Here is an 18,366-nt window from a genome sequence, read left to right as displayed (position 1 = left end):
CTTGAACTCTTCATGAGCCTGTATTTTAAAGAGCCACAGTCAACTGATTTTGTGGATTTGGATTTGGAAGGTCCCTTCTACAGACATTAACTTCTCAGTACGCAACAGATATTGTTTAACAAAGATCAGTTTTATAATCTAACATATAATAGTTCCAAAGTTGAGCGGAGATAATTCCAATAATTTCCTAGCAACTGATACCAAAAGTTATTATTTAAAAACAAATGTCTTATCAATTCAATTAACCAATGGGTTATTGAAAAACAGATGTAATGTCATGCCATACACTTTTCATGATAAGAGTTTTCTATAAAATCGAACGGTAATTGCAAATCAGTATCAGTTTCACCTGGATCTTGTTAAGATTTACATTACGCACAACAAAAATCGAACAATAATGAACAAGCTAAGTTTCGTTTTCTTGATCTGCGCTATTGCAATGGTAAGTGCATACAAATGCCAATAAAATCACAATTATTGAAAAAAATCCTCGTATAGATCTCTGCCGATCGTCCTGACTGGTATCCCGAGGATGAAGCTGCCGTCGAAGCCAAATGTCGCGAGGAGAATAACGTAAGTGCTGAAACTGTTACCAAGACATGGGCCAACGAAGTCGAGGATACTCCTGAATTGCGTAAATTTTTGTTATGCCTGTCGGAGAACAAACATTTGTATCACGCCGATACTGGGTTTAAGGCCGACCGTCTGCAATACGTTTTGAAGGAAAAATCAAAATTGAATTGTAAAGATGACTTTGTTGAAGGATGTGTAAATGCAGCCAAGGACGTGAAACCCGATGAAGCTTTGGTCTTTGATGTAACAAAATGTGTTGTTGCTGGAGCCAAGGAGCATTGCGAGAAGGTTGAATAAAATCCTGCAGAAGGATTTTAAATATAATTGCAATTCATGACAGTAAAAAGTGTAAAAAAAAATTGAAATAAAAAATTGTTCTATCGACAAAATTTTGTTTACTGCAATATAAAGGCTGGTGGGGGACGCGGGCTTGCCTAAATGGAATTGGAGATTTTTAATAATTTGTGCTCATTAAGTAAAGTGAGGTAATTCATTTACTCGGGATGTTTTGCACATGGTTTTACAAGGATCTCGGTTTGTTGTTCGACAGTGGTATTTATCTCGTTGTTCCACGGGGAATTCAGTTCGTTCTATGGCAGAATTGAGGCTCGTTGTTCCATAGGGGCTTCGGCTTGTTGTTCCAAAGAATTTCGGCTTGTTGTTTTACAGAAGCTTCAGCTTGTTGTTCCAGTCATAATTCAAATGCAACCCAATATTCATAATTCCTGATTCCTGTATACCGTAAACCTCTTGAAACACAGCAGCATAAGTTCTATAACCTCCTACACTTCAAAATCCGACGATCATTCAATAGAGTTTTTGATTATATTCAAATCATTTTATAGTCGAAAATTATCCTCGATTACTTTCACTTCGCCTACAATCCGAACATCAGTCGTCAACAACCCGATATTCCTATATCATAGTTTGCGGTTATCAGAACAGTGTTGGCTTTTTGTTCGGGATACCATAATGCTTAGTTGTTGCAAAATGGTCAGGCTTAATCCCTTTATTGTTGTTTTTATAAAAACAACGTTTGTTTATTAGTGGAGGACGATGGCAATGTTTACCAGGGGGTAAGGCAGGGAATACCTAGGTATCGGAAGGAACGACCAATCCTCATCATTTCCCTTGTTTTTGTCTGGGATATTCTCCCCAGAAGCTTTTTTAAAAATAACTTCTATGACAAAAACCTTTTTTTACCCAAGTGACGAGATCGTAAGCTCAATAGAAGAGGAACCAAAGAATTAAATAAAACTAAAATTCTTTTGGAAAATCTTCTAAATCTTACAACCGCACTTATATACATTTACATCTTTCGGCTATCTATAAATCGACAGATTGTCTTCAAATCGTCGGAAATATTAAATTCGCGATCATCTATCTCAACTGAACAACTGTATACTCTCTTTGGTATCTTCGAAGCCAACTCGTTAACCTATCTATCTACACGATGAGATAAGACAACAAAAAAAATCAAATCGAATTGGTCGCCTTTGACACGAATTGTGGCCTTCAAACGGTCAATGAAACCGTCACACGCTGCCCGAATGTTGCTCTGTGGTATCTTGGCCCATTCCAGGCGAAGCGCTTGCTTGAGATGATCGACACTTTGGTATTTTTTAGTGCCAACCTGGCTTTTCAAAATACTCCAGACACAATAGTCCAACGGATTGGTATCCGGAGATTTTGGTGGCCATTGTGCGCTGGAAATGAAGCCAGGAACCTCTTTTTGTAACCATTCTTGGGTGTCGCGTGCTGAGTGCGATGGTGCTGAGTCCTGTTGGAAAGTCCAAGGTATGCGGCCGACTTTAACACACCCTCCCGAATATTTTCACGATAATATTCGGCATTTATTCTGATACAAAGGTCGACTAATACGAGCGGAGAACGACCATTGGCTGTTATGGCGGCCCACACCACCACCATGACCGGCGCTTGATTTCTGATGGCCAACCGAGGGTGCACATTTTCAGCTGACCGCTTTGGCATGTAAACTGAAAAAAACTGCGACCAACCTCAGACTGCTGTCATTTCTAAGCCACTTGCCAGACAGCTGTTAAAATTATTCCAGTGACAGCCCATTGTATTGTTTAGAAGCGTACAAAAGCATTTTGGTGAGAATTTTCCAGAAAAAAGTTATTCGCAATGGAATTAAAGCGTGATAGCGTGATTTGTTTATATTTGGGTGGAAAACCACCGGGGGCTATAGTTAGAGCCTCCACCATTTAAATGTGAATAAATCTTTTGTGTCTCGCACCATCGCTCGTTACCGTGATACAGGTAGTGTTGCCCGACGTCAAGAATTTGGATAGAAGAAAACAGCAACATCAGCAGAAATGGTTCGAAAAGTAAGAAAGCGACTTGATCGAAAACCGCGTCGCAGTGGCAGCAAAATGGCCCGTGAGCTGAACATATCGCAATATTCCATTCGGCAAATATTGAAAAACGAGCTCTGGGCAAAGCGGTTGAAATTCCAAAAAGTGCAAGAACCTACACCGCAACAGAAAGAAAATAGACTCAAAGGAGCCAAAGAGTGGCCGAAAGTGGTGAACTGCCGAATTTGGTTTTCTCCGATGAGAAAACATTCGTTGTCCAGCAGTTTCTAAACAAACAAAATGATCGTGTTTACTTGTGCACCTTCGGGTGGAAACCAAAACTCAAGCGATGAGTCCACGGCCACGGTGATGGTGTGGGCCGCCATTAATCGACAGTGGCATCAGAATAAATGCTGAATATTATCGCGAAAATATTTGTGGAGAGTGTATTAAACCTTGGGCACGCAAACATTTTGGCCGCAGACCTTCAGCACCATCGCACTCAACTTGCGTCATCCAAGAATGGTTACTAACTGAGGTTCCTCACTTCATTTCCAGCGCACAATGGCCACCAAAATATCAAGATACCAATCCGTTGAACTATTGTGTCTGGAGTATTTTGCAAAGCAAGTTTGGCACTAAAAAATACCAAAGTGTTGATCACCTCAACCAAGCGCTTCGCCAGGAATGGGCCAAAATACCGCAGAACAACATTCGGGCAGCTTGTGACTGTTTAATTGGCCGTTTGAAGGCCAAAATTCGTGCCAAAGGTGACCAATTCGAACAAATCTAAGGTTATTCTACCATTTGATGGTATTTCAAACATTTTTTGCTTTCATTCAATAAAATTTAAAAAATGTTAAAATTATGGCATTTGACTTTGTTGCAGATTTTTTTTATCGCACCCTGATAATATCTAATAATACTAAGTTGGCAATAATTCCTTCGGTTGTCCACCAGAATCCAAGCGATGAGTCCACGGCCACGGTGATGGTGTGGGCCGCCATAACAGCCGATGGTCGCTATCCGCTCGTATTAATCGACTGTGGCATCGCGAAAATATTGTGGAGGATTTTTTAAAGCCTTCGCGCCATCCAGAATGGTTACTAACTGAAGTTGCTCACTTCATTTCCAGCGCACAATGGCCACCTAAATCTCCGGATACCAATCCGTTGGACTATTGTGTCTGGAGTATTTTGGAAAGCAAGTTTGGCACTAAAAAATACCAAAGTGTTGATCACCTTAAGCAAGCGCCTTACCGGGAATGGGCCAGAATACAGCAGAGCAACATTCGGGCAGCGTGTGACGGTTTCATTGGCCGTTTGAAGGCCATAATTCGTGACAAAGGTGACCGATTCGAACAAATCTAAACTTATTCTAACACTTGATGGTATTTCCGACATTTTTTGATTTCATTCAATAAAATTTAAAAAAAAATGTAAAAATTATGTCGTTTGACTTTGTTGCAGATTTTTTTTATCTCACCCTGATAATATCTAATAATACTAGGTTTGCAATAACTCCCTCAAAACATTATAATTCCCTCGAGACATTAACAGTCAGAATACCGAATATTACAAAAAACAAATAAAAGTATCGGTAGGTTTTGCCGACAGATGTATACCCGCAGCACTGACGCAAAAATTGCGATTTGCAAAGTTGGAGCAAAATCGGATTATCCTTTCTCTTTCTGTGCAAAAAATATATATTTTTTTTGAAAATTTCGACCTTTTGTGGGGGAGGTACCAGAAGGAGTGGACCGATACATTCCATCTCCACATCTGACTTTGGATTAATAAAATTATTGGGATGTGTGAAATTTGAAGACAATCGAACTCTTACATCACATTTTATAAGAGTTGTAATTATTAAAAAATTTTACCCTTTGTGGGGAAGGTACCTGATGGAGTGGACCGATATTGTCCATTTTCGCACTTGACCTAGCACTGATGCAAATATTAGGATTTTCAAAGTTCAAGCAAAATGCGATTATCGTTTCCCTTTCTGTGCAAAAAATATTTTTTTTGAAAATTTCGACATTTTGTGTGGGAGGTGCCAGAAGGAGTGGACCGATATTGCCCATCTCCGAACTCGATTTAAGTTTGACAATAATATTACGATGCACCAACTTTGGATCAAATCGGATACTCCCTTCGAGAGTTATCGTGTGCACCAGCCAGACAGACGGACGGACGGACGGACATCGCTAGATCGACTCCAAATGTTCTGAAACGGATTTGGTCCAAAGAGACCTAGAGTCTAAAACTGTTATTTCGACTAGACACGTTTTGACCGTATCAAATGATATATACCCTCTGTACCCACGAGTAAAACAACCAAAATGCCTTAAATCTGTAGGTACAGAGAAGGCTATACCAAAATATGTATGTAACCCATTTTAAATACCAAAAACTCTATGGATCCAAAATATACTTTATTTCTATCAATCTTATATTGCCTTTGTTTTCTGATGCCTTCCGAACAAAGGATCAAAATGTTGATATTTCTTGTGGTAAGGGGTAAAATGGTTTTCGAGGTCAAATATAATTTTCTTTAACTCTTCATGAGCCTGTGTTTTAAAGAGCCACAGTCAACTGATTTTGTGAAGGCAAATAGGAAGGTCCCTTCTACAGACATTAACTTCTCAGTAGGCAACAGATTTTGTTTAACAAAGATCAGTTTTATAATCTAATATATAATAGTTCCAAAGTTGAGCAGAGATAATTGCAATAATTTCCTAGCAACTGATACCAAAAGTTATTATTTAAAAACAAATGTCTTATCAATTCAATTAACCAATGGGTTATTGAAAAACAGATGTAATGTCATGCCATAGACTTTTCATGATAAGAGTTTTCTATAAAATCGAACGGTAATTGCAAATCAGTATCAGTTTCACCTAGATCTTGTTAACATTTACATTAAAAAAAACAACGAAAATCGAATCGAACAATGAACAAGCTAAGTTTCGTTTTCTTGATCTGTGCAATTGCAATGGTAAGTGCATAAAAACGCCAATAAAATCACAAATATTGAAAAAAAATCCTCGTATAGATCTCTGCCGATCGTCCTGACTGGTATCCCGAGGATGAAGCTGCCGTCGAAGCCAAATGTCGCGAGGAGAATAACGTAAGTGCTGAAACTGTTACCAAGACATGGGCCAACGAAGTCGAGGATACCCCTGAATTGCGTAAATTTTTGTTATGCCTGTCGGAGAACAAACATTTGTATCACGCCGATACTGGGTTTAAGGCCGACCGTCTGCAATACGTTTTGAAGGAAAAATCAAAATTGAATTGTAAAGATGACTTTGTTGAAGGATGTGTAAATGCAGCCAAGGACGTGAAACCCGATGAAGCTTTGGTCTTTGATGTAACAAAATGTGTTGTTGCTGGAGCCAAGGAGCATTGCGAGAATGTTGAATAATTTGCTGTCGAAGGATTTTAAATATAATTGCAAATCATGACAGTAAAAAGTGTAAAAAAAAATTGAAATAAAAAATTGTTCTATCGACAAAATATTGTTAACTGCAATATGAAGTCTTGTGGGGACGCGGGCTTGCCTAAATGGAGTTGGAGATTTTTAATAATTTGTGCTCATTAAGTAAAGTTAGGTAACTCATTTACACGGGATGTTTTGCACGTTGTTTTGCACAAGGGTCTCGATTTGTTGTTCCACAGTGGTATTTAGCTCGTTGTTCCATCGTGAATTCGGTTCGTTCTGTGGCAGAATTGAGGCTCGTGGTTCCATAGGGGCTTCGGCTTGGTGTTCCAAAGAATTTCGGCTTGTAGTTTTACAGGAGCTTCAGCTCATTATACCGGCCGTAATTCAAATGTAACACAATTTCCATAATTCCTGATTCCGGTATACCGTCAACCTGATTCCGGTATACCGTCAACCTCCTCAGCGTAAGTTCTATAAACTCTAACACTTCAATATCCGACGATCATTCATTAGAGTTCTTGATTACAATCAAATCATTTCTTAGCCGAAAATTATCCTCGATTACTTTCACTTCGTCTACAATCCGAGCATCAGTCGTCAACAACCCGGTATTCCTATATCATAGTTTGCGATTATCTATAAATCGTCCGATTGTCTTCGAATCGTCGAAAATATCAAATTCACGATCATCTATCTCAACTGAACAACTGTATACTCTCTTTGGTATCTTCGAAGTCAACTCGTTAAGCTATCCATCTACAGGGTGAGATAAGAAAACTGCAACAAAATCAAACGCCATAATATTTATTTATTTTTTTTTTAATTTTATGATAGAAAGCGAAAAATGTCGGAAATAGCATCAAATTTTAGAATAAGTTTAGATTTATTCGAATTGGTCACCTTTGGCATGGATTATGGCCTTCAAGCGGCCAATGAAACAGTCACACACTGCCCGAATGTTGCTCTGCGGTATTTTGGCCCATTCCCGGCGAAACGCTTGCTGGAGGTGATCGACACTTTGGTATTTGTTAGTGTCAACCTTGCTTTCCAAAATACTCCAAACACAATAACCCAACGGATTGGTATCCGGAGATTTTGGTGGCCATTGTGCGCTAGAAATAAAGCGAGGAACCTCATTTTGTAGTGCGCTAACGATAACCACTTTTGGAAATCACCGTATCACGCTTGAGTTCCATCACGAATAACTTTTTTTCTGGAAAATTCTCACCAAAATGCTTTTGTACACTTGCAAACAATTTAATTACCTGTCACCAGAATAATTTTAACATCTGTCGGACGAGTGGCGTAGAAATGAAAGCAGTCTGAAGTTGGTTGCAGTTTTTTCATCTCACCCTGTATATTTCATACGATTTGGTGTTTAAGTCCCTCACATTCGTAGTATGCATTCGACAACAATGATATTTGATAGCAGATATATTATAGAGCTCGGAAATACATTTGCCAAATTTTATCGATATCGGCTAATATTGGGATATAGCTCTCATTTATATCCTTTATTCTAGTCTAGAAGTAAGTACGTTAAATTTGGTGAAAATCAGATTTCGATATAGCAGTCATACATATCTTCAACCGATTTCAGATTAATTGTGCACTAAATTGCCAATATATGTCAAAAAGTTCTGAATTTTGGTTCAACCGACCGAGTTCAGTCTAGGAGCAAATACAGTAAATATGGTGAAAATCGGTTCTCATATAGCTTTAGCTCCCATATATATGTTTCATCCGAGTTGGTCTTTAAGTCCTTCACATTCGAAGTATCTATTCGACAACAATGATATTTGGTACCACATATCTTATAGAGCTCGGAAATACATTTGCCGAATTTGATAGAGATCGGCTGAAATTTGGAAATAGCTTCAATTTATAACTTTTATACGATTTCAGTTTTATTGTTCAAATAATGGCTAGTACCAGCCCAAATGGAGTGAATTGCGGGACGTACGTTTCCATTTGGTGGAACTCGGCTGTGATTTATATTCTTTAATATAATCCTTCTCGAAATGATATCATGCACTCTATAGCAATGTTATTTAGCATAATAGATTCAGATTCAGAATTCGATATGCCTCCCACATATTGGCTCGCCCGGAAACCAAATTATATCTGCTCTAAAAGCAAATGTTAATAGGTTGTATGACCTACTTCAAGTAAATTCTTTTGTTACGGGTGCTCTACTAAATATACATATTGGTGTAGGGTATTAAATAGTCGGCCCCGCCCGGCGTTTGACTTTTCCTTCCAGGTTATTTATTATTAATTATTCATTTCCAGCATCAAAGCCCTTTAAAAGTATACATATATTGCGTTTTCAATTCGGAAAATAAATTACCCAATGTTTTACCACCACACAATATTCTACCCTCTATTACACTGACTGTAGAATGTGACAGTGCTGAGGTTTTGGCAAAAAAAGACAACTGTGAATTTTTCTAATGCCAATACGTATTCACTGTCAAATACACATAATTGTACAATAACACACAATTCGAGAGTCCTCCAGCTGGCGACCAACACCGAATAACAAGCTAAGCAGGCCAAATGCCTGACGATAAACAATTGACATTTAAAACTCAAATTTTTTTTCTCGTCGTACCAAAACCAATACACGCAATTGGCAAACACGGAATTGAGACGAAATTTACATAGAGAGAGATGCGATTTTCACAGTACTTAAATTGAAGAGCAAATATGCCTCAAAATTCAATATTAAGATAAACGTGGGAAATCAAATTTCACATTTGATACAGGATGAGATGAAAAAACTGCAACCAACTTTAGACTGCTGTCATTAAAATTATTCCAGTGACAGCTCATTATATTGTTTACAAGCGTACAAAAGCATTTTCCAAAAAAAAAAAATTATTCATGATGGAATTCAATCGTGATATCTTTATATTTGGCTGGAAAACCACAAGTGGCTATCGTTAGAGCACTCCAACATTTAAATGTGAATAAATATTTATGTCTCGTACCATCGCCCGCTATCGTGATACTAGTTGCGTAGCCCGACGTCAAGGAAGTGGACGAGAGAAAACAGCAACATCAGCAGAAATGGTTCGAAAAGTAAAGAAGCGACTTGATCGAAACCCGCTTCGTAGTGGACGAAAAATGGCTTGTGAGCTGAACATATCGCAATATTCCATTCGGCAAATATTGGAAAATTAGCTCTGGGTAAAGCCATTGAAATTCCAAAAAGTACCAGAACTTACACCGCAACAGAAAAATAACAGTAAAGAAAGTCCTAAAGTCGGGCGGGGCCGACTTTATGATACCCTACACCACTTTGCTAATTAAGTAGAGCTCCGCTTAACAATTCGGACTTGTATTGCCCATCTGGTGCACAATTAATTTGAAATCGGATAAAGATATATATGGGAGCTATATCCAAATCTGAACCGATCTCGATAAAATTTAGCAAATATATTTCTGAGCTGTCATATATTTCCCTGAATATCGTTGTTACGGAGTGCATAATACGGCTGTAGGTAACAAATACAACAAATCGGATGAACAATATATATGGGAGCTATAGCTATATCTGAACCGATCTTCACCAAATTTGACATACTAGCTTCTAGACTCAATTCGGTCGTATGTGCCAAATTCCATCCTATTTGGACAAATATTAGACGTTTGGTGCACAATAAAAAATAAATCGGATGAAGTTATATATGGGAGCTATATCCAAATTTGAACCGATATCGATAAAAATTAGAAAATATATTTCTGAGCTATATTTGATATATTTTCCCAAAATATTGTTGCTACAGAGTGCATACTGCGGCTGCGGAGGACAAAAATAACAAATCGGATGAACAATATATATGGGAGCTATAGCTACATCTGAACCGATTTCGATCAAATTTGGCGTACTTATTTTCAGGCCTTATATAGTTGTATGTACAAAATTCCATACTATTCAGGCTTATATTACACGTTTGGTGCACAATAAAAGGCAAATCGGACTAAGATATTTATGGGAGCTACATCTAAATTTTGACCGATTATCTCCAATTTCAATAGGGTTCGTTCTTGGGCCAAACAAATGATTTGTGCAAAATTTTATCTGCATAGTTCAATAAATGCGAACTGTACTTTGTTTCAAAAATACATTGACAGACGGACGGACATGCATAAATCCACTCAGAATGAGATTCTATGCAGATCATCAAAAGGAACTATGGGTCTATTTCGTTTCCTTTTGCCTGTTACAAACAAATGCTCAAAGACATAATACCCTGAACTCCTTGTGGTGTAGGGTATAATATACTCAAAGTAGCTAAAGAGTTGCTTCGCTTGGCCGAAAGTGGTGAACTGCCGAATTTGGTTTTCCCCAATGAGAAAACAATAGTTCTCCAGCAGTTTGTAAACAAACAAAATGATCGGGTTTACTTGCCAAAGAGGTCGGCTGAAAATGTGCACCTTCGGTTGGCCATCAGAACACAAGCGCCGGCCATGGTGATGGTGTGGACGTCATAACAGCCGATGGTCGCTCTCCGCTTGTATTAATCGACCGTTGCAGCAGAATAAATACCGAATATTATCGCGAAAATATTCTGGAGGGTATATTAACCCTTTCAGTGTCAATGAAAATTTTTGTCGAGATAAAAATCTTAAATTCCGTACTAATTTACTAAAATGTGCTCAGAAATTCGAAAACGAAACTAATAGAATAGAACTGCAATATTTTTAAATAGCGAACGTGTCTGTTATTAAAAAATATCAAAAATAACGGTTCGTAAGAAAAACAAAAAATGGCAAAGAAAGAGAGTACTTTTAAATGTCAAATATATTTGACAAAAACACTGAAAGGGTTAAAGCCTTGGTCACGCAAATATTTTGGCCGTAGACCTTGGACATTCCAACAGGACCCAGCACCATCGCGCTCAGCATGCGCCACCCAAGAATGGTTACAAAATGAGGTTCCTCGCTTCATTTTCAGCGCACAAAGGCTCCCAAAATCTCCGGATACCAATCCGTTGGACTATTGTGTCTGGGTATTTTGGAAAGCAAGGTTGGTACTAAAAAATACCGAAGTGTCGATCATCACAATCAAGAGCTTCGCCGGGAATGGGCCAAAATACCGCAGATCAACATTCGGGCATCGTGTGATGGTTTCATTTACCGTTTGAAGGCCATAATTCGTGTCAAAGGTGACCAATTCAAACAAATCTAAACTTATTCTAAAACTTGATGCTATTTCCAATATTTTTTGCTTTCATTAAATAAAATTTCAAAAAAAAAAATATATAAAAATTAATGCTTTTGACTTTGTTGCAGTTTTTATACACTACAACACTATGTGTTGGGGGTATTATAAGTTTGATTGGGTCAAAAATTATATAACACCTCGAAGTATTGGTTTCCCACATAGGAAAGTATATATGGGTCTTCCTAGCTCGCCGAGCTGAGTCGATCTAGCTATGTATGTCCGTCCGTGCCTCTGTCCATGTTAATTTGTAATCAAGCTACAGGTCGCAATTATGAACCGATCCTCACGAAATTGAAAATGGAGGTGGGGTTAGGGTCAGAATAGAAACCTATTGCTTTTGGAGATGATCGCACGATATTAAGGGGTTGAAATGGACCAAAAACAGAAAATCTTCCTGATTTTGCATTTGCTCTGTGGGTCACAATTATGAACCAATCGACGCGAAAATTTACATGGAGTTTGAGTTTATAAGCGGGCAGAAATCTACCAATTTGGGCGAATATTTTAACCCCCAGCCAAATCGCAAATACATTAAAAGATCGCTTCTAAAAATTACAGAGATTCTAATAGCTAAGAAATCGGATATATGGCAAAATAGGTACAATATATATGTAAAAGAATTGATATTATTTATTCTGCTTATAAATCAGGAACCGCTGGGCCGATTTTCACAATTCACATCAATTCGGAATTCTAAAAAAATCGCTGGATAATATTCCAATAAAAAAGTTATATCTTTTGTTTCATTTTTTTCCATTTTTGTCATATTTTTTTATCGCATGCGGTTTTTTCCATTTGACTTAAAATTTTGAATTTAAAATTTTCTAAATTTTTACACCCCCCAACACTACGTTTTGAGGGTATTATATGTATGTCGCGATTATCGTCCGATCCTCACAAAATTGTGCATGGGGTGGGTCGGAATTGAGGCCTATTGCTCTTAGGATGTGCGTTTAGAGGTTTAAATGGCTAAACAAATTTATAGGCCACAATTGAAAACTAATCGACACGGAATTTCGCATTGGAAGAGAGTTGAGGACAGAGAAGAAGCCTAGCATTTTGGATGAAAATTTGAATTTTATTTATCTGTAAAATGGATCACAACATTCGCGTGCAATTGTTTTGAATACTTCACAATACTACGGAGTGCGTAAATATTGGCCAAATTCTCCGTGTCAAAAACCTAAGGGTAACCTGTGGGCAGGGCTCTTTGGCATTAGTTCAAAAACGAAATCTTCCCAAATGGATTTGCATATAATGGGACTTCGAACATATTGTAGTGTTGTAGGATATCACATGGTCGGCACCGTACGAATCACATGCATAGCCCAAAATAAATTCTTCCCTGTTTCAGTTTTTAAATTTTTTAGATATTTCCTGTTTATCTCTCATATTGTGCCCCTTTTATTATTGTACCCTTTTAAAATGTTGACTCAGTTAACTTTTTGCTAAAAAAAATACACAAATAATCTCTGTATGTATTGTAGCCCTTCCCCCATTGTTTGTCTATCTTCCAAAGTTTATTGGAAATTTATGCAAATGAAAACAAATTATTTTTGAGTTTGTTTAAGAGAAGCATAAAATTATTGTTTTTATTCATATGTGAACACAGTTTAAGAATTGTTAGTTAATTTATGCTATCGGACAGTATGTTACGAAATACATGCGACAACAACAACAAAATTTAATATGACATGAAAATATGACCTGCAAATAATTCAAATGGAAAATGTGAAATGGTATCATAAAAAAATTAAACAAATGAAGTAAATAATTGAGATTATATTCGATTTAATACTTTATCTCTAGTCATTTCTGGGTTGTAATTGTATGATGTATATGTGTAAGTGCGTATGCCAAAAAAAAAAGTTAATAATAATGAAAGGCTCTTGAAGTAATTGTAACAAGATACAACAACACCAAGCTAACAATGCGACAAAACTTTTTTATACCCTCCACCATAGTATGGAGGGTATATAAAGTTTGTCATTCCGTTTGTAAGACCTCGAAATATACATTTTATACCCCACAAAGTATATATATTTTTGATCAGTATAAAATTCTATGTCGATTTAGCGATGTCCGTCCCTCTGTGGAAATCACTCTAGCTTCCGAACGAATTGATGCAGATTTGTAAAATTTTACTCAAATGTATATTATGTCTGCAGGACTTTTGGTGCAAGTTGGTCCACGTTTTGGTATAGACCTCATATAACGGTACCTCCCGATATTCGTTATTTTGATGATTTTAGCGACATTATTGTTTCAAATTCGGTATTTAAAGTTGGATATGGATACTACAGCCTAAGACAGAAAATTGTCTGTACAGGTCCACGTCATATAACGGTACGTTCGGTATTTTGATGATTTTAGCGACATTATTGTTTCAAATTTGGTATTCAAAGTTGGATATGGATACTGCAGCCTATGACAGAAAATTGTCTGTGAAGTGAAGTGAAGTTCGTAATTTGATTTTATAATTTTAGCCACATTTTCACCTATTTGTTTTAAGTTTTGCATTTGAATATTGTAATGACTTATGACAAAAGCTATGACTTATGACAAAAGCTATTATGTAGGTCCAAATCGTCGTATAGACCCTAACATAACGGTTACATTCGGTATTTTTAAAATTTTATCAGAATTTTTAACGGATTACATTTTTTCTGAAAATTGCCATATACGTTCCAAATGGTGGATGGTATTCAAAGTTCGGCCTGGCCGAACTTACAGCTTTTTTACTTGTTATGTCCGAAAACTATCCTGTCAAGAAATAAAAAAATTAACATTAAAATTACTATAAATAAAAATATATATAAAATATATACATAGGAATATTTAAAAACCTGTAAGGAAAGGAAAAATTCGGGTTCTGCCGACCCTATGATACTCTAAACCACTAAAAAAGTTTATGTTGGGAATTTATGTGAAGTAGATCATACCACCTATGAAGTTTGCTTGAATGCGTATCATTGATTTGAAGTAGTCACAATTTGAGAACTATATACAATTTTGAATCGATTTTCAACAAATTTGACGCAGGCTTTTTTACCTCTAGTACCAAATAATATTGTTGAATTGTGCATTATATGATTTCGATAAGGATTGTATTAAAAAATATTTATTGAAGTAATAGCTATACTGGACCGAGTTTCACCAAATAGAAAAATGCAGCTGAATATGATAAAATCTATCCAATTTGGGCTGATATTACATGAAACACTTTTAAAACATATATAAAGGGAGCTATAGCTATATCTGAACCGATTTTCACCAAAATGTAAGTACTTGTTTCTAGGATGAATTCAGACGAAATTGCCAAAATTGGTATAATATTAGCCATTTGGTGCACAATAAATATACTTCTTATGCGGAATAAGGAATTTATATTAAGTGCATTTGTATGCAAAAAATGTTTACCCCCAAATAGAGTGTATTATGTATAAGCTAAAAACTTATTTTTATCAAGTTATAAATTGTGTGACCAATTTCGTAAAATTCCTATTAGATTTCCAACTCCATTCCTTCTCCAAATACCAAATTGAATACCATCGAGTTCTTTTTAGAAGGAATTTCAAAAAAACACCTCTTAATCTTAATTTAAAATTTCAGAATTCAAGCACCATATGAATTATATGAAATTTAGTACCATTTAGTACTTTTCGTATAAGTGGAGTACGCGTTTACAAAACCTCCTTCTCATATCAACCCTATTTCCAGACTTGATTCTCATACCAAATGTCCAGTTTTTATCGCTATCCGTTCACACAATTCAAAATATTCTAATTTTGAAAATAAACTTAGATCTGTCTATCCTACATATCACCAAAGACTCTTACTCCAAATTTCAGATTTCCAGCTCTATATCTTTATTATGTCTTTGTGCTTTTGTTTCTATCACGGAAAAGAAAGCGAGATAGATCCCCAGTTACTCTTGAGGATTTTTCTGAGTCGCTATTTGCGTATAATATCCGCCCTTCCGTCCATATATTTTTGCATACAATATGCAGGTCACATTTATTATCCGAATGAGATGAAAGTTTCCAGAAAATATATGTTTTGACCAATGGAGAACCCTATTGAAATTGGTGACAGTCGGTTCAAACTTACATACTGCAACAAAGCCAAACGCCATATTTTTACATTTTTTATTAATTTTATTGAATTAAAGCAAAAATGTCGGAAATAGCGTCAAATTTTAGAACAAGTTTAGATTTATTCGAATTTGTCAACTTTGACACGAATTATGGCCTTCAAACGACCAATGAAACCGTCACACGCTGCCCGAATGTTGCTCTGCTGTATCTTGGTCCATTCCCGGCGAAGCGCTTGAGATAATCCACACTTTGGTATTTTTTAGTCCCACCCTTGCTTTCAAAAACACTCCAGACTTAATAGTCCAATGGATTAGTATCCGGAGATTTTGGTGGCCATTGTGCGGTGTAAATGATGCGAGGAACCTCATTTTGTAACCATTATTGGGTGGCGAGTGCTGAGTCCTGTTAGAATGTCCACTGTCTGCGGCCAAAATGATTGCGTGCCCACGGCTTTAATACACCCTTCAGCATCGATTGATACGAGCGGAGAGCGACCATCGGCTGTTATGGCGGCCCACGCAATCACCATGGCCATATGGTGGCCAACCGAAGGTGCACATTTTTAGCTGACCTCTTTGCCAAGTTAACAGATCATTCTGTTTGTTTACAAACTGCTGGACAACGAATGTTTCCTCATCGGAGAAAACCAAATTCGGCAGTTCACCACTTTCGGTTAAGCAAAGCAACTCTTTAGCTCTTTTGGTTCAAGTTTCTTTCTGTTGCGGTGTAAGTTCTTGCAAATTTTGGAATTTCAATAGGTTTACCCCGAGCTCATTTTTCGATATTCGCCGAATGGAATATTGCGATATGTTCAGCTTACAAGGAATTTTTTGGCCATTGCGACACGGGTTTCGATTAAGTCGATTCTTTACTTTCGAACCAATTCTTCTGATGTTGCTGTTTTCTTCCGTCCACTTCCTTGACGCTACCAGTGATGGTACGAGACACAAAAGATTTATTCACATTTAAATGATGGAGTGCTCTAACGATAGCCACTTGGGGTCTTCCAGCCAAATATAAAGGAATCACACTATCATGCTTGAATTCCATCACGAATAGCTTATGTTCTGGAAAATTCTACCAAAATGCTTTTGTACGCTTGTAAACAATATGATAAGCTATCACTGGAATAATTTTAACAGTTGTCGGGCGAGTGGCTTAGAAATGACAGCAGTCTGAAGTTGGTTGCAGTTTTTTCATGTCTCCCTGTACACTCCATCACTGATCCTCTTTCCAAATTTAAGAATTCTAGCGCTACTGGTTCGTCAAATACAAAGGGTACCATATTTAGTTCCTTTCGGCACATACCTTTTTAGCACGAATTTAAAAAATCCAGCTTTATTCGACACATAATCGTAGGACAAAGATCCTAGATTCAGCCGTTTCGTCTGGGCGTTGATAAACTGTAAAGTTAGTGAGTCAATTATTTTACTCTTTTATTAATACATATTTGATTATTTTCTTAATACTAGCATCAGATTTTGGACCGATCAAAATTTGTGGACCGATGTATACGATCTACACGTTAGAACTAGCATTGAAAAAGAAGGATGTCTCAATAAAATAAATCTAGATCCTCATTCTCTTTTATGCAATAAATCATTCTTTCAATATTATCAATTATTATCAATAATAGATTTATATTTTACCAATTCGATTCATTTTTATATTCTTTTCCGGATTTTATTTTTGGACACTCTCGTTGAAAAATATAAATTTTATTTGAGGACCACTTCTGTGCTCGAATTCGGTGACGCTGAATTAGTAAATGTTTACTCAAAGTTATGTCAACTATTGATATTTGCTTATTTAGTTAGTCTCTGGCATTTGTTTATATTTAAATTGTTATTATTTTAGTTTTTATATATCATTTTGGTCAGTTGTCGTCGACGTTGTTGTTGTTTTTGGTGTTGCTGCTTTTTTCTGTCATTATTGCAATGGCTTCCAGCCGTGAAACGTGTTCCGGTTCATGTTTGCATTGTGCTTTTATTTTTATTAACACCATAAAATGGTGATTATTTTTATGGGCATTTTTATTGTTTAGACTTAATGTTAGTATAAGCATAAATAATTTTAAATAAATTTTTGAAAAAAAAAGTGATAAAGAAAAACAAAATGCAATTGAACATGCAAGTGATTTTATGCTTTACTAGTTTTATGTGGCTGAAGTGTGAGTTAGGTCACGAGGGGTTCATGATGGAGTGGGAATTTTCAGATTACAGATTTTATTAAAAATTAAATAAAGAATTACCAAATATGAGTACATAAATAAATGTAGTTTTTGCGGATACTTTGGTGACCGTTTTAAGTAGAAATCATATAGACACGGGAAAACGGTCTAAGAATTCGTAATAATCTATAAAGTTTTTGCTTCTTTTCCTACATCCACCCTAGTAAACTTACGAAGCTTTTGCTCTAGTTTTGCAAATTTCTCAAAAATTCTCTAAACAATAGCATGTTTTCAAAAGTAATTTATTTGATCACGAAGCAAAAAAATGGTTCTCAGCATCTAGTACAGCAATCGTGAAAACGGAAATTGAACACCTCAAAAAAAATTTTCGGAGTAATTTGTAAAATAACCTAAAGGCAGGATAAGAAAATGACAAAATTGTGTATGAATGAAATTCTAGAACGTAATATCTCAAAATGAACGTAGTTGAAGCAATGAAAATAAATAAAAGTAGCGGTAATATAACATGCG

At 36.5% G+C, this 18,366-nt stretch overlaps 2 protein-coding genes across 2 annotated transcripts; both read left to right on the top strand.

Annotated features, from left to right (window-relative positions):
• Window positions 1-290: 290 nt before the first annotated feature.
• On the top strand, window positions 291-962 carry LOC131801401 (B1 protein-like). The gene is made up of 2 exons (XM_059120115.1): window positions 291-442; window positions 499-962. The coding sequence occupies exons 1-2, from the start codon at window positions 398-400 to the stop codon at window positions 868-870; spliced, it is 417 nt and encodes a 138-aa protein (XP_058976098.1). The 5' UTR covers window positions 291-397; the 3' UTR covers window positions 871-962.
• A 4,766-nt stretch (window positions 963-5,728) lies between these two features.
• On the top strand, window positions 5,729-6,424 carry LOC101899737 (B1 protein). The gene is made up of 2 exons (XM_005180234.4): window positions 5,729-5,888; window positions 5,946-6,424. Exons 1-2 carry the CDS (start codon window positions 5,844-5,846, stop codon window positions 6,315-6,317), a joined length of 417 nt encoding a protein of 138 aa, XP_005180291.1. The 5' UTR covers window positions 5,729-5,843; the 3' UTR covers window positions 6,318-6,424.
• Window positions 6,425-18,366: the final 11,942 nt, after the last annotated feature.

Source organism: Musca domestica, unplaced genomic scaffold (genome assembly GCF_030504385.1).
Source record: "Musca domestica strain aabys unplaced genomic scaffold, Musca_domestica.polishedcontigs.V.1.1 1, whole genome shotgun sequence".
NCBI classification, from domain to species: domain Eukaryota; kingdom Metazoa; phylum Arthropoda; class Insecta; order Diptera; family Muscidae; genus Musca; species Musca domestica.
Note: the sequence above shows the minus strand (reverse complement) of the source record. Positions and strands in the feature narration are given on the sequence as shown.